Source organism: Lonchura striata, chromosome 29 (genome assembly GCF_046129695.1).
Source record: "Lonchura striata isolate bLonStr1 chromosome 29, bLonStr1.mat, whole genome shotgun sequence".
NCBI classification, from domain to species: domain Eukaryota; kingdom Metazoa; phylum Chordata; class Aves; order Passeriformes; family Estrildidae; genus Lonchura; species Lonchura striata.
Genome location: NC_134631.1, coordinates 4,813,333 through 4,830,524, shown reverse-complemented (window position 1 = coordinate 4,830,524; position 17,192 = coordinate 4,813,333). Strand labels below are relative to the sequence as shown.

The following is a 17,192-nucleotide window of genomic DNA, read 5'->3' as shown; positions in this document are numbered from 1 at the left end:
GAGCACAAAGCCCCAGAGGGTCATTAAAGTCCTTGTGCTGTGTCTGTGCTGCTGAGCTGGGCTGGGCTCCTGGCACAGAGGGTGATCCTGGTAACCAAGCAGGGTTTCAAAAGCACATTTCTCTTGCTGAGCAGCTCTTCTCCCAGCCCAGCAGGGCTGGGGCACTGCCTGCAGCCAGCGCGGGCACAGCACAGAGGCACAGAGAGCTTCAATCAGTCAGGGCTGGGAAGGGGCTGAGAAGTGCCTGGGGCAGAATCACTGCCAGCCCTTGGCACAGGAACCTCTGGCTGCAGGACAATGCAGCTGCAGCTCCTGGAGAGATCTCCTAAAGCTGGAACATGCCAATGCCCACAGACCCTGTGAGTGCATTCTCTGCTCATCTCCTGTGCAGAGCAGCCAGGGGTGCCCAGGGCTGTCCTGCAGAGCAGGGTCCTGCAGCCCAGGGCGCTGTGCTGGGCCAGGGACTCTGCTGCCTGCCAGAGACAGCTCTCAGCCGGCCCTGGAGCTGCTCCCAGCGCTGGGGGATAAGATCTGGGGGGAAGGAGACAGCTGGTAAATCTTGGAATGTTCTCCTTGTGTGGTGAGGATGCTGCATTGTTCAGGACTGTTCCCAGCATGGCATTTAACTCCACAACTTTTCCAAATAAATTATACAGGGAGCATAGCAAGACAAGAACTTCATAAATGGGAAATTTCTGCGTTGTTATGTACTAATCTTTGTTGCCTGGATGGGGAATTCCCCATAGATATGCATCTCTCAGTTCATATTGAGAAAAAGAAAAGTTTTTTTTCACATCTAAATAAACCAGGCAGTAACAGAATTCAACACAGGGCCCCTTAGATGTAGCATCTTTGTGCTTTTTCCAGCCTGCTCAGGATTGCTCTGATGTTACCATCAGAGCTTGCAGAGCCAGAGCTGCCCCTGGGAAGTGCCTGAGCTGGGAGGGGTCTGCAGGGCAGAGCTGAGCCCCCAGGGCTGGGCTGGGCTCTGGCAGCTCTGGCAGGGCCCAGCCCTGGGCACAGGGAAGCAGCTGCTGGCAGGGACAGATCCAGGCAGCAGAGCCCTGGGCAGGCAGTGGGGGAAAAATGCCAGCAAGCTGTGCTGGGATATTTAAAGTTCTCTCCACACCCACCTATTCCATAATAATTTTTCTTACAGATTCCCATGTGAAGCCACAGCAAATGTCCAACAGCAGCTCCATCAGCCACTTCCTCCTGCTGGCCCTGGCAGACACGCGGCAGCTGCAGCTCCTGCACTTCTGCCTCTTCCTGGGCATCTCCCTGGCTGCCCTCCTGGGCAACGGCCTCATCATCAGCGCCGTAGCCTGCGGCCACCACCTGCACACGCCCATGTTCTTCTTCCTGCTCAACCTGGCCCTCAGCGACCTGGGCTCCATCTGCACCACTGTCCCCAAAGCCATGCACTATTCCCTCTGGAACACCAGAAACATCTCCTACACAGGATGTGCTGCTCAGCTCTTTTTCCTTCTGATCTTCATGTCAGCAGAGTATTTCCTCCTGACCATCATGTGCTATGACCGCTATGTGTCCATCTGCAAACCCCTGCACTACAGGACCCTCCTGGGCAGCAGAGCTTGTGCCCACATGGCAGCAGCTGCCTGGGCCAGTGCCTTTCTCAGTGCTCTGCTGCACACAGCCAATACATTTTCCCTGACCCTGTGCCATGGCAATATCCTGGGTGAATTCTTCTGTGAAATCCCCCAGATCCTCAAGCTCTCCTGCTCCAGATCTTATCTCAGGGAACTGGGGCGTCTTGTGGCTACTGGTAGTTTATCATTGTGTTGTTTTGTGTTCATTGTTTTCTCCTATGTGCAGATCTTCAGGGCTGTGCTGAGGATCCCCTCTGAGCAGGGACGGCACAAAGCCTTTTCCACCTGCCTCCCTCACCTGGCCGTAGTCTCTCTGTTTGTCAGCACTATTATGTTTGCTCACCTAAAGCCTCCCTCCATCTCCTCCCCATCCCTGGATCTTTCCTTGTCAGTTCTGTACTCGGTGGTGTCTCCAGCCCTGAATCCCCTCATCTACAGCCTGAGGAACCAGGAGCTCAAGGCTGCAGTGTGTACACTGATGACTGGATGCTTTCAGGAACATTAAACTGACGGCCAATTTCTGTAAAACATTTGTATATAAATGTCATCTTTGATAATTCTTGTTGGTTTCATTTCAGAGGTTCTTATTCTTTGTTTTAGTTTTTTCAGATTGTCCAAAAGAAAGTATCATTGTTTGTGCCATTTCTCATTTTGTTTACCTCCACCTTCCCATTGACCACAGATTGTGTCAATGGGTGGGCTGTGCTCTCAACGGCTTTAAAGAAACTAAAGGATCTCTCAGCACAGTTTTCTGCAGAGATGTCCTTTTGTTGCCTTCTCTGGAGCTGCAGCAGCAATGTCTGTGTGCAGAGCTGGGGCAGATCAGGGCTGGCACTGCAGCTCTGCTCCTGCTGGCCACACCATTCCTGATCCAGGCCAGGAGCCATTGGCCTTCTTGGCCCCCTGGGCACACTGCTGGCTCGTGTCCAGCCTGCTGTCCATCAGTCCCTGCAGGTCCCTTTCTGCCTGGCTGCTGTCCAGCCACTCTGTCCCCAGCCTGTAGCAATGCAGGGGTTGTTGTGGCCAAAGTGCAGGACCCAGCACTTGGACTTGTGAAACCTCACCTTGTTGGATTTGGGCCCTGGTTCCAGCCTGTCCAGGTCCCTCTGCAAAGCCCTCCTACCCTCCAGCAGATCAACACTCACACCCAGCTTGGTGTCATCTGCAAAGATCTCCTTGGTTTCAAGGGGCCCCTCAGTGTCACAATGTCCCTTTGGTTACACCAGGCCCTGCACTGTCACACTGGTCTCCTTGGTTCCATGGGCCCCAAAATGTGACAATGGACTCCTTTGTTCCATGGGGTTCACAGTGTCACAATGTTCTCTTTGGTGCCGCAGTTTCACAGTGGCCCCTTGGTCCCATGGGGTCCCAGGGTGTCACAAAGGCCCCATGGTCACATGAGGTCCCACACTGTCACAATGCTCTCTGTGCTTCCACAAGTCCCCTTAGTGTCACAATGGACTCCTTGTTTCCACGAGGCCAAACAGTGTCACAACAGCCTTCCAGATTCCTTGAGGCCCCAGAGTGTCACAGTGGCCTTTTGGTTCCACAAGGTCCTGCAGTGTCACAATGTCCCCTTGGTTCCATGAGGCCCCGCAGTGTCAGAAGGGCCCCTTGGTTCCACTGGGCCCTGGACTCTCCCAATGCTCTCCTTGGTTTGGCAGTGTCACCGTGGTGAAACCCCTCGGTCACACGAGGCCCCGCAGTGTCACCATGGCCTCTGTGGTTCCACCAGGACCCATTCTCACGGGGACTCCCTGGTTCCATTTGACCCCAGAGCACCACAATGGAGTCCTGGTTCTATGGGGCTGCACAGTGTCACCATGGTCCTCTTAGTTCCACGAGACCCTGCAGGGTCACAGTGGCCCCAGAGTGTCCCAATCACCCCAGAATGACAGAATCAAATAGGCTGGAAAAGACCTTTGGGATCACCAAGTCCAACCAATGCCCTAATACCGCCTTGTCACCCAGACCATGCCACTGAGTGCCACTGGAGAGGGACAGTGACTCTGCCACCTGCCCCCTGGCTTGCCATTCCAATGCCCACTCACCCTTTCTGTGAAGAACTTCTTCCTCTTGTCCAGCCTAAACCTCCTCTGGTGCAGCTGGAGGCTGTGTCTTCTTGTCCTGCCCTCCAGCAGATCCACACTCACACCCAGCTTGGTGTCACCTGCAAATTTGGGGATGGTGGGCTCGATCCCCTCACCCAGATCATTGGTGAAGATGTTTAACAGGACTGGGCCCAACACAGATCCCTGGGGAATGCACCAGGGACTGAACACCAGCTGGGTGCAGCACCATCCCCACCCCTCTCTGGGCCCAGCCTCCAGCCAGCTCTTCCATCTCCCAGCCAGGAGGGAACCTGCACAAGCCGTGGGCTGCAGCTATTCCAGGGAATGCTGTCAGAGACAGTGTCCAAGGCTTTGCTGAAGTCCAGATGGACACATCCACAGCCTTTCCCACATCCACAGGTGGGTCACCTGGTTATAAAAGGAGATCAGGTTGCTCAGGCAGGACCTGCCCCTCTTAAATCCACGCTGGCTGGCTCTGACCCCTCGGCCATCCTGTGGGTGCCCTGTGGTGGCTCTCAAGGTGATCTGTTCCATAACCTTGCCGGGCACCGAGGTCAGGTTGACAGGCCTGGAGCTCCCCAGATCCTCCTTCCAGCCCTTCTTGGGGATGAGCTCACACTGGCACCTCCAGTGCTCTGGGACCTCCCTGGTGAGCCAGGAACTGATGGCAAATGATGGGGAGCAGCTTGGGGAGCTCATCCACCAGCTCCCTCATCCCCCTAGGATGGATCCCATCCCATCCCATCCACCTGTGAGCATCTGAGTGGCTCAGCAGGTCAGCAGCTGCTTCCTCCTGGATTACAGGGGCCTGTTTTGCTCCCTGTGCCCATCTACCAGCTCAGGAGAACTCTTGTCCTGAGGACAACCTGTCCAAATATTGAAAACTGAGACAAACAAGGTCTTAAGTAGCTCAACCTTTTCCTTATCTTTAGTTACTCTATTTTCCAATGCATCCAAAAAAGGGTAGAGGTTCTCCTTATTCCACGTTTTCTTATGAATTTATTCATAGACACACTTTTTATTATTTTTCACAGAAGTGGCCAGGTTAATCTCTTATTGAGATTTTACCTCTTTCCTTTATTTTCCTGCATGACCTAACAACATTCTTAAACAATTCCTAAGCTGCCTGATCTTCTGTCATAAGTTAATGCACCTTCTTCCTTCCCTTGAGTTCCCACAAAAGCTCCATGGGCAACCAGGACAGTCATTTTCCTCACCACCTCATCTTTTGCCACACTAGGACAGGCTGCTCCTTCCCCCTTAAGATTACTGTCTTGAACTGTGTCCATCCTCCCTGGACCCCTTGGTTTTTAAGGGCTGTTTCCCATTAAAAAAATCAGTACCTGATTTGGTACTCCCCAAATCTGCATCCTAAGTAGGCCAAAGTCTGCCCTTCCTAATTCCAGTGTGGAAGTTTTGTTGCTGCCCCTCCTTCTTTCACAGATCATTGAAAACTTGATTATTTTATGGTCACTGTTCCCCAGGCAGCCTCCAACCCCCACATCTGCCACCAGCCCTTCTCTGTTTGTGAACAGCAGCAGACAGAGCTTTCCTTGGGAGTGGAGTGTTACCAAAAATTCGCTAAAACAGAAAACTCCTTAACACCAGTGCAGCATTAAGAAGCAGCATTCTTTATTCAGGGGGATGCACGGGGGATAGCTCCTCCCAAAGCCGAGCATGCTGAGTACAGGAAAGTTTCTGTTCATATTCTGTACATACACATATTAATTGATTGTGCTGGACTAAACACACATCTGATAATCATTTCCCCAGACTCATTAACATATTTCCCCTCCCCTTTACCCATGTGTTCTTCTGTCCTGGGGGTCTCTCTGGTGGTCCCTGGTGGTCGTGGACCCCAGTGTTCCCATGGGCCTGGCTGAGCTGGCAGGACACTGAGGCTGGTGAACTTCCAGTTCCCCTTGTCCCACAATGGGCATTGTGTGGTCTCCATAGGCCTGGGGTTTTGGAGAACAAGCTCCAGGTGTTAGCTCACCTGCTGGAGACAATTTATCATCTGGTTACATGAGGTCAAAGAGTGGGCTATGACATCACATGAGTGATCTGTGACAGAATGGTCCATGACATCACAGAGTGGTTAATGTGGTGTCATCAAGAAGTTATGACATCATAGGCCATCTCTGTGACATCACAGAGCAGGCTTAGAGATCACAGGACAGAGCTCTGAAATTGCAGAGCAGACTGTGACATCACAGAGTTGGCTGTGACATCAGAGACCAGCTGTGTGACATTACAGAATAGGCTGTGACATCTCAGAGAGGCTCTGTGACATCCCAGAGGGGCTGTGTGACATCCCAGAGGGGCTGTATGACATCCCAGGAGGGCTCTGTGAGGTCACTGGGTTGGTCACTCCGCCCCAGGTCCCCCTCACAGTTTCTCCCAACAAGTCCAATGCTGTTCATGCCCAGCAGGATCCCTGTCCCCCGGTATCCCCCCGGTCCCCCTGGAGCCACAGCCTCCACCAAAGGATGTTCCACAGGATCTACCAAAGAGCCTGACATGGGGACAAGGGGCCAGGGCTGTGTGACCAGGACATCAAGGACGTGGATTATCCAGGTCCTGTGGCCTGGGTTGGGTTCCCCAGGGCAGGAAAGATGTCTGGCAGATGGAGCAGGCTTAGGGAAGGGCCTCCAAGGTGGGGCTGGAGCCCTTGGGCTGTGAGCAGAGGCTGAGGGAGCTGGGCTTGTCCAGCCTGAGCAGGGAAGGCTGAGGGGCTCCTCATCCCAGCCTGGCAGTGCCAGCAAGGAGGGGATGGAGAACACAGAGCCAGGCTCTTCACCAGGGGCATGGTGGGAGACAGAAGCCAATGTCTGGAAGGGGAAAGAGGGGAGATCAGCCAGGCCAGGAGGAGATGAAATGAGTCAGGCTGATTTCAGCATTTCCTCAGCACCAAAAGCAGCCTGACCTCCCTTCTCCATCCACCACTGACAGCTTTGCACATCAGGAATTGTTTGAGCTGTTTTTCCCCCACTTCAGGATGAGCATCCTGATACAAGAACCTAACTGTGTTTATATCTATCACAGAACCACATTTGTCAGAAATTCATTCTAGCATGAAAATCACTTGTGGATGGTGGACTCATCAGACACTGCTGGGATCCTGCACATAGTTCAACCATGGTCTGTTGGCCATGAAGAGAAACTTTCTGTGCCTCTGAGTCTCACCAGTTCCTGACCCCCAAAGGACACAAACCTGATGAGTTGTGGTTCCCACTCCAGTGGTGGCACTGGGCCCTCCCTCCATCCCCAGAGCAGAGCACCCTTGTCCCAGAAAGTCCCTGGCAATGCAGGGATGAAGGAAACAGGACAGGCTGTGGGGATCAGGGGCAGGGCACGGCCAGGCATTTGGGGTGGTTGTGAGCCCAGGGCATGACCTGGCCCTTGGCCTTGGTGAACCTCATCCCATTGTCCTGGGCCCATGGCTCCAGCCTGTCCAGATCCCTCTGCAGAGCTTCCTGCCCTCCAGCACAGCCACACTCCCACCCAGCCTGGGCTCATATGGAACTGCCTGAGGGTGCCCTCGATGGCCTCGTCCAGATCAGCAATAAAGAGACTTCACTGACCTGGCCCCAGTCCTGAGCCCTGGGGACACCCCTGGATGTGACTCCATTCCTCAGCTGCTCTGAGTGCCAGGGGTTGGATGAGGGAAATGGTGGGGAGGGGTAGGGACAAAGTGTTATTGATTGTCAGCCATGAAGGGTCTTGAGTTTCATATATGTTCAGACAGCGTTAAAAGGTGCTGGGGCTAAATATAAATTGGACATTGCTGATATCAGTCTATTAACAGGAAAATAACAATTCTCTTTGCCCTGTTTTCAATATAGTATATTCCCTTTGTATACATTTCTGAAATCTGTCTAATTAACCACAGAAGAATTGAGGACTTGAATTATTCCCATGGGTTTTTCCTTGTTATGGCACTTTGAACAAATGTTTAGAAGCCTTTTGTCACTGAATTCCTGAACTGAAGAGCTCAAGAAAGAAGAGCCCTCTGGAGCAGTAAAATTCATCATCAACCCCCAAGTGTGTGAGGATGCATCTCCATCAGAGCAGCAATGAGCAGAAATGGACACAGCTCTGTGGCTGCCCCAGCTCTGCGATGGGCCCTGGGCCTGGAGCAGGAGCAGCTCTGGAGGGCCCCAGGGCCGGGGCTCTTGTGCTGGCCTGGGCAGATGGGATGGCAGGAGGGGCTGCAGAGCTCTCAGCACCTCAGGCAGAGGGGAGCAGGGCAGCCAGGGAGCTCCTTTGGCCTTGGCCAAGCCCCTTCCCCCATGGTGGGGCTGAGTCCTGGCTGAGCTGCAGCTGCTGCTGTGCCCTTGGCAGGGGCTGAGGCCGTGGGGCAGTGCCCAGAGCAGCCTGGGCTGAGCAGAGCTGTGGGGCCAGAGCCGGCTGGGCTGTGCTGGGGAGAGGCCCTTGGTGCTGCCCAGAGCTCAGGGCAGCTGGCAGAGCTGGCAGGGAGCTGGGCTGGGCTGGGAGAGCCTGGCACAGGAACCATCAGTGTCCATGGCTGTGCTGGAGACCAAGGCTGGAGCAGGGAAATGCAGGGCTGCTGCGCCATGGGGAGGGCATGGAATTCCAGCACACACCTCAGCTCTCTGATGGTCCCGGCACCGTCCTGGGCCCTGTTCCAGACTGGAGCAGAGCAGATGTTGATGACACAGGAGCCCTGCGGGGCTGGCAGGGACCTGCAGCTTGCAAGGTGCTCTGCTCTCCCTCAGCTCCTCTCTGACAGATCCAATCCCAGCTCGGCACCTCAGGGCACAAGTGGCACTGTCTGTTCATGGGCACACAGCTGATGTCTGCCTGGAAAAGGGCCACAGATGTTAGTACTTGTACATTTCATATTACAAATGTTTTTTTTTTTTTCTGGGTCACTTGAGAATGGTTAAGAAATGGCAAAGTTTTCCCACCAGGATCAGGAATTTCCTGGAAGTGTACTGATGGCATGAGGAGAAATACTGATCTTGCCTTCTATTTGCATCACCAATATTCAATTTATTATATCACCTCCCTCTTCCTTTAGGATTTTCCAAGTCTTCTGTTGAAATGGGTATGTCTAAGGACATCTCTTCACTAGACCAACTGGATCTATGTCCTTCCTGGTGCTCCCAGATTTCCTCATCTAGGTGCTCTCGGGTCATTCAAGTGCCTCTCCACTGACTGGTTTCATGCTTTGAGCTTCAGGGAGTTGTCCTCTCTTTCAGAAGTTCAAATAAATATCACATTAGTCAACATTTTAATTGTGTTTTTGTCCGTCACAGAATTGCCTTTTCTTATGTCTTTGTCTAAAACTGTCCCTGTATAGAAATCCCTTGGGGACGGGGAACATGTCAGATGCTGCTGGGACATCCCAGAGAGCTGAGGGAAGAGCTGTGATGATTATTAAATTGTTCAAATGTTCAACTTGTGTTAGCTGACAAGAAACCTTTCTGTGCCTCTGAATGTCACCAGTCCCTGAGCCCAAAGGACACAAACCTGAGGAGTTGTGGTTCCCACTGCAGGGGCACTTGGACCTTGGCTCTGCACAGGAGAGCTCTTCATCCACTTTCCCTCTTTTCCTCCCTCTGGGCTTGGAGGGAGCTCCTGACTTCAGCCTGTGACTCGTGTGTGCAAAGAGCAAATCTGGGCAGAACTGGGGCAGGGAGGTTTTAGGGGGACTTTGGGATCTGTGCTGGGCACAGAAGGTGTTTTCCATTGCTCTGAGACTGTCTGCTGTGCACAATGGATTTAATATCCAGCAGAGGAATGACTTTTGCATTGGATGGAGCTGTGCCTTCCCTTAGCTTTTTTGGCTGGTAATAAATATGAATATCCCTCTGTGTCCGGGGCAGCTCCTTCTCCAAGGAAAGCAGGTGGGAGTTGGAGCCCAGGAGCTGAAACCTGCAGGTGCAGCCTGGGCTGGAGGGAGCTCAGATTTGCACAAGGCTGCTCTGAGTGCCAGGGCTGGGATGGGGGAAATGGTGGGGTGGGGGTAGGGACAGGGTCTGATGGATTGTCAGCCACAAAGGGTCTTGATTTTCATATCCATTCAAACTGCAGGAGGAGGTACTTGGATTCAGTGTCAATTGGAGATTGCACATATCAATGTATTAACTAAAAAATCAAAACGGGACCTAAAAAATGGTTTCTCTCTCCCTGTGTAAATAAAATTCATTCATTTCAACTAAACTAATGGAATCCGCCTAACCAACCACAAAGGATTTGAAAGCTTAAATCAAATTATTTCCAGAGGCTTGGCTTGTTAAGGTGTTCTGAATGTTAATGTGCCCTGGGGCACTGAATTCCTGCACTGAAGAGCTGAAGGCTGAAGAAGCCTCTGGAGCAGTAAAATTCAGCAGCAGCCTCCAAGTTGCTGAGGATGTCAGCAGCCCCCACTGAGGCCATCCCTGCCCAGAGACCCTGGGGGAATGGGCAGACAAGGAGAGCGTTCCTGGGGCTGGGGCAGCAGAACTCAGAGGCACCAGCAGCTCCAGGTGGGAAATGGAGTGTGGGATGGGGCTGTGAAAGCCCTGCCTGGGCTGTGCCAAGCAGGACAGACAAGCCCTGACCCCCATCCATTAAAAAACTCTCTCAAGGAGACATTTGAAAGGAATGATAATAATTTGTGTCCTCTGAGTTGGATGCACTGGAGCAATACTATCAAGAGTTTCTCAGGAGCTCTAAACAACAAAACAGCCTTTACTGGGAAATTTAGAAAAATCAGTGAAACTTTGGCAAACATTTTAATATGTCATTCAAACAACCAAAATAACTTCTCAAAGCATTAACTTGGCCCATTCAACTGCACAAAATCTAAGCCTGTTCAATTTAAAGTTAATCAATATTTGCAAGAGTACAGAAATAAAAGAAGTAGATACAGAAAAAGAGAAAAATAAGATACAGAGAAGCACACACTCAGCTACCAGCTCCTGGATTCCAACAAGGTTCAGATGGAAATTCCAAGAGGAGGTAGGGTCAAGATGTGTGCTTGCCTTGTGGTCAGCCTTAAATACCCCTTGGTCTTCCTGGGCCCTTCCCCAGGTGGGACTTGGGGTCATTTGGTCACTCGGGAGCTGGGCTGGGGCTGCAGAGGTGGCTGTGGAGCATTGCCTGTGCTGTGCCAGGGACTGGCAGACACTGCTGGTCTGGGATAGAGGCTCTGGGGGGATTGAGGTTCCAGGGCAGGGCAGTGCTGGGGTTCCAGGGCAGGGCAAGGCTGATCCCGTCCCTTCCTCCCCTACACATGAAATGTTTCCAGCCAACAATCTCCTCCAGTCTGTCACACAACATTGGAGGTGAAATCCCAATATGGCCATTGGCACCTGAAGGAGAAACACAGTTGTGTTCCATAGGAAGGAAAGCACAGAGCCCCACTGTTTGGAAGGCAGGTGAGAGCCTCATTAGGCCAAGGCCAGGCAGACTTGTCAGGAGTGGCAGATTTTGTCTGGAGGCAATCTTTGGAGATAGGGAATTTTGGAGACAATCTCAATTTTGGCCATGAGCACCTGGAGAAGCAGGACAGTTCTTTCCCAAAGGAAGGAAAGCTTGAATACTTCCCCCGTATTTTGGAAGCAGATAAGCAGTGACCCTTACCAAACGACTGCCTGCCAGATTTGTCCTGGCAATATGTCCATGGGAACAATCCCTGGATATAAGGAAATGGAGGTGAAACCCCAATTCTGGCCATGTGTGCCTAGAGGAGAAGGAGAGTTCTTTTCCACAGGAAGGAAAGCCCCGAACCCCAGTGCTTCAATAGCAGATGAGAAGAGACCCTGCAGGTGCCAAGCTGTCAGGCAGCCCCTGGAGGCCAAACCAACCAGACCTGTTCCGTGTTCCCTTGGTTCCTTGGGGCCCTGCAGTATCCCAGTGGTCTCCGTGGTTCCCCAGGCCCCACAATGACACGGGACTCCTCTGTTCCATGAGGCCACAATGTCACAATGGACCTTTGGGCCCTGGGGTTTTGCGATGTCACAATGGTCTCCTTTGGCTCCACAGCATCACAATGGAACACTGATGACACGAGGCCCTGCAGTGTCACCATGGACCTTTGGTTCCACAGCCCTGCAGTGCCACAAAGGCCTCTTGGTTTCATGAGGCCCCACAGTGTCCCAATGGTCCTCTTGGTTCTGTGGGGACCCCCACAGTCACAATGGTCTCACTGGTGCCATGAGGCCTCACAGTGTCACAATGCTTTGCTTATTCCATGGGGCCTCTTCATGTCCCAATGGTCTCCATGATCCCATGAGTCACCTCAGTGTCACAATGGTCTCCTTGGTTCCATGGTGCCCCACAGTGTCACAATGGCCCCTTGGTTCCATGAGGCTGTGAAGTCTCTTAATGTCTCCATGATTCCATGAGGCCTTCCAGTGTCACAATGGACCTTTGGCTCCCTGAGTCTCGCAGTGTCACAATAGTCCCTTGGTCCCATGACACCCCAAAGTGTCATAATGGTCTCCACAGTTCCCTGAGGCCCCACGGTGTCACAATGGACCCTTGGTTTGATGGGGCTTCTCAGTGTCACAATGATCCCTACATTCCATGGTGCCCCACAGTGTCACAATGGTCCCTTGGTCTCACAGGCCCCACAGTGTCACAATGGTCCCTTGGTTCCATGGTTCCTGTGCTGGTGCATTCCCCCCTCCCCTTCTCAGGCCGCCCTGCCAGCTGAGAAATGCTCGCTGGCCTCGGCCTTGGCCAGCAGCCCCTGGGCTCAGCTCCTCTGGAGCTCAGCACAAACATAGTCTGCTCCAGGCACTGCTGCTGCCCAGCCAGCTCCTGGCTGCTTTAGGAGCAGCCCTGGGAACTGTTTGTGTTCCCTCAGTGGCACAACATCCCTGTTCTCACCCTGCCAAAGAAAGCTGCTGATGCCAAGTGTGGCCAGGATGAAACATGGCTGGGACTGCAGCCCCTCTCTTGGAGCCCGACAAACAGCGCTCCAAAAGGAGCCCTTGGAGCTCTCCTGGGCCAGCGACTCCCTCTGAGTGGGGCCTCTCCGAGCCGGGAACTCTCCCGTTTGCTGCACTCGGGGATCCCCAACAACGAGGGAGCCTGGACCAATCCCCCCACTCCTCCAGGCTCAACCCTTCCCTGCTGGGGAGATGCCAAAGCATCCCCAGGGAGCATTTCCCTTTGCTCAGGGGAATTTCTCACAGGTGCCTTGCACTGACTCTCTGTGTCTGTGTGCACACAGGAGTGCCTGTGCTGGGGAAATGTGGCAGAAATGCTGCTCCATGAGGGCTCTGAGTGCCTTGGATAGCTGAGCCAGTCAGGCTGGTAAGTGAGGTTAAATCACAAGGTCTAAGTTAAGTTAAATGCTGCTAGGAGTTGTTGTTTTGCTAAGTTGTTATGTTTAATATAAGGTATAGGCTTAGTTAAATACTGTTAAATATTATTCCTCTGTTAAATTGCTAAGTTGTAGGTTATAAGTTAGATTAAATACTGTTAAGCTCTTCTCTTTTGCTAAATTGTGACTGTGAAACTATCATTTAAGGTTTAGATGTAAGTTAAGTCCTGTTAAGTTGGAGCTCTGTTAAGCTTTTAGGCCATATTCCTTTTATCCTTGCTCTCACTGTCCTTTTGTCACATACACACACACACACACAGGGACAGTTCTCAGTTCATTTCTGGTTTGATTGCCTGGATTTTGTTTTATTTTGTTGTTGCTTTGTTTCCTTGCTGTGCCTGAAGTGTCCAGTCAGGAGCAGAGTGACTCTTGCCAAGGAACTTTGTGCTGCTGTCACTTTAATATTAAATCTGGTTTTTGCTGGGGATTTTTTCAGCACTCTCAAGCCCTCGTTGGTCACAGGGTGAAGGAGCCCTGGCCCAGGCTCTGGCCCTGGGGGACATGGGGACGCTGCCAGGGGGTCCCTGTCCCCCTGTCCCACCCCCCATGGCTCCAGCCCCCGTCCCCGTGTCAGGCTCTGGGGTCGATCTCATGGAACATCCTCTGGGGGAGGCTGCGGCGCCGGGGGCGGGGGGACCTGGGGGGACAGGGGACCCTGCTGTGCACGAGCAGCGTTGGACTTCTCTGGGGGAACTGGGAGGGGACTGGGGCAGAGTGACCTCTGCAGTGACCTCACACAGCCCCTGTGATGTCACACAGCCCCTGTGATGCCACACTGCTGCACTAAGACACAAAATAACTCACACTCATATTAAGATTAAAAGAGTAAAAGGAAGTAACTTTTATTTTTGATTTATGTAATATATGATTTTTTAAAAGAGGCAATTATTTGGAGGATGAAATTGTTACTTCTCTAACTTCACAGGTTAAACTAACAGTCCACCAATTCTCTCTTATTATAAAGAAGAATGTACAACAATTATTATGTAAATGAACAATACATGAGAACTCTAGTAGAAATATGTAAACATTAGGAGGCTTAGAAAACCATTAAAAGAACTTTAAAGCATTCAAATGAACATGGTGATATTACACAGCCTTTCTGTGATGTCACACTGACATCTCTGTGATGTCACACTGACCTTGCGAGGTCACACGGCTTTCTGTGATGCCCCACAATCATCTCTGTGACTTTAAATTGACATATCTGTGATGTCACACAACCTCCTGTGATGTCACATAAACATCTCTGTGATGTCACACAGCTCTCTGTGATGTCACACAGACAACACTGTGATGTCACAAACTTCCTGTGATGTCACACAGACATATCTGTGATGTCACAGTGACATCTCTGTGATGTCACACTGACATATCTGTGAAGCCACAGGGACATCTCTGTCATGTCACAAAGTTCTCTGTGGTCACATTGACCCTGTGATGTCACACAGCTTTTTCTGATATCACACAGATATTTCTGTGACATCACAGTGATATCTCTGTGACGTCACACAGCTCTCTGTGACCCCACAATGATATCCCTGTGATGTCACACACCTTCCTGTGCTGTCGCACAGACATCTCTGTGATGTCATACAGACATTCGTGATGTCACACAGCCTCCAAAGATGTCACATCAACATCTCTACGATGTTACACTGGCATCACTGTGAGGTCACAAAGCTCTCTATGATGTCACACAGACAACTCTGTGATGTCACACAGCTCTCTGTGATGTCACACTGACCCTGTGATGTCATACATCTTTTTGTGATATCACACTGACGTCTCTGTGACGTCACACAGATTGCTGTGATGTCACATGGATATCTTTGTGATGTCACACAAACTCCTGTAATGTCACACACATATCTCTGTGATGTCACACACATATCTCTGTGATGTCACACTGACATCTCTGTGATGTCACACAGCTCTCTGTGATGTCACAATGATATTCCTGTGATGTCACACAACCTCCTGTGATGCCACACAGACATATCTGTGATGTCACACTACATCCTCTGATGTCACATTGACATCTCTATGATGTCACACTGACATCACTGTGACATCACACAACTCTCTGTGATGTCACATGGACATCTCTGTGATGTCACTCAGCTCCCTGTGATGTCACACTTACATCTCTGTGACATCACACAATCTCTTGTGATGTCACATATACAACTTTGTGGTGTCACAATGAAATTTCTGTAATGTCACAAGGGCATAGTTGTGATGTCACACAAACTCCTGTGATGTCACACTGACATCTCTTTCACATCACACTGACTTCTCTGTGATGTCACACAAATATCATTGTGATGTCAAACAACCTACTGTGATGTCACCCAGACATCTCTGTGATGTCACACAGTCAACTCTGTGATGTCAGACAGCTCACCGTGATGTCATACTGACATCTCTGTGATGTCACAGCGACATCTCTGTGACGACACAAAGTTCTCTGTGTCGTCACACTGACCTTGTGATGTCACATATATTTCTGTGATGTCACACTGACATCTCTGTGACATCACACAGCTCTTGGTGATGTCACATGGGCATCTCTGTGACGTCACACTGACTTCTCTGTGATGTCACACAGATCTCTGTGATGTCACTCGGACATCTCTGTGATGTCACACAACATCCTGGACGTCACAATAACATCTCTATGATGTCACACTGATACCTCTGTGACGTCACATTGAGAGGTCTGTGATGTCACACTTACCCAGTGAGGTCACACCACTTTTTGTGACATCACACAATCATCTCTCTGACGTCACATGGACATCTCTGCAAAATCACACCAACATGTCTGTGATGTTACACAGCTCTCGGTGATGTGACACTGACATCACAGCCTGGAGCAGAGCCCGCGTGGCCTCGGGCTGCAGCAGCGGGCAGGGGCACAGCTGCCAGCCCGCACACCGAGCACCGCGCTCAGGGGCTGCTCCAGGCTGGGGCTGCAGCTTCCCGGCCCTCCTTACCAGGATCTCAATGAACCTCCACAGTTTCTCCTTCTTTACAGATTTTTCAAGATCCCTCCTGTTCAGGAATTTGGCCACACAAAGCAGGGTTTCCTGAGAAGACTGGAGAGCAATAGAGACACGGAAATGGCCCCGCAGCCCAGGGCCCAGGATCAGCATCCCTGTGCCAGGGCCAGGAGGAGGCTGCAGCCTGCCAGGCGCCAGGGCAGGAGGCAGCCGAGCCCCCTCCCAGGGGAACAGCAGCAGCCCGCGAGTCCTCACCTCTGCCACACACTGATTCTCATCATGGCAGTGGAAGAAGAGTGGCAGCAGGCTCTGACACACTTGTGTCATCAGGGGCTTTTTTCCTTCTTCTGCTACAGCAGACAGCAAGGTTGGAAAGACAAACATGGAGAGCTGCTGCACGTGGCTATCATCCTGTGGAACAGGAAGGAAACAAGACCTTGGCATCAGCTGATTCTGGCCCACCTTGGCGCAGGCCTGCATCTTCACAATGCACCGTGTCTGGGCAGCAGCCAGTGGCCGTGGCTGAGGGCACAGAGCCTTACGTGGTCAAAGAGTGGCAGGAGCACCTTAGCCAGCTGCAGGGCGATGGGGCTGGGTATTGGGGCGTCATTATCCAGGAACAAATCACTAAGTAGAACAATGACCATCCTGACCACATCACTATCATTTTCCTGCAGGAGCTCCCCGAGGCTTTTGGTCAGGCTCCACATTCTTTTGGCCTGTGCGGAGCAAAGGTGTGTGAAAGGCCACCCTGCTGCCACAGGGCCCAGAGGCCAAAGGCCTGTCCCGCAGCACTCGGGCAGCTGAAGTGGGAGGCAGGAGAGCTGGGAGCGGCTGCCCCAGTGCCTGAAGCCCAGCCAAGTTCCAGCGACTGCGTTCCCCAGCCCCATGCTGCCTGCACGGCTTCAGCTGCTGCCCCTCCTTACCAGTGAGAGATTATCCCTGAGCAAGAGGAGGGCTCTCAGAACCTGGCGGCGCATCTCTGTGCACTCACTCAGCAAGTGCCTCGACAAGAGATCCATGATGCTGTCACTGCATGCGCTCAAGTCCAGGCAATGCAGGACCTGAAAGGCACAGGGCAGTGACAGGGGACCCGGCCGGCAGGAGCCCAGAACCGCACAGGGCGGGGACCAGGCAGCAGCGCAGGGCGTGGGCACCGTCC

The 17,192-nt window shown here is 52.0% G+C and overlaps 2 protein-coding genes across 2 annotated transcripts in view; both read left to right on the top strand.

Annotated features, from left to right (window-relative positions):
• The window catches only part of LOC144247624 (uncharacterized), a 1,666,419-nt gene that overhangs the window by 1,137,058 nt on the left and 512,169 nt on the right, over positions 1-17,192 (top strand). The window lies entirely within an intron of this gene.
• Positions 1,183-2,167, top strand: LOC144247636 (olfactory receptor 14A16-like). Its single transcript, XM_077788954.1, has one exon. It carries the CDS (start codon positions 1,183-1,185, stop codon positions 2,113-2,115), a length of 933 nt encoding a protein of 310 aa, XP_077645080.1. The 3' UTR covers positions 2,116-2,167.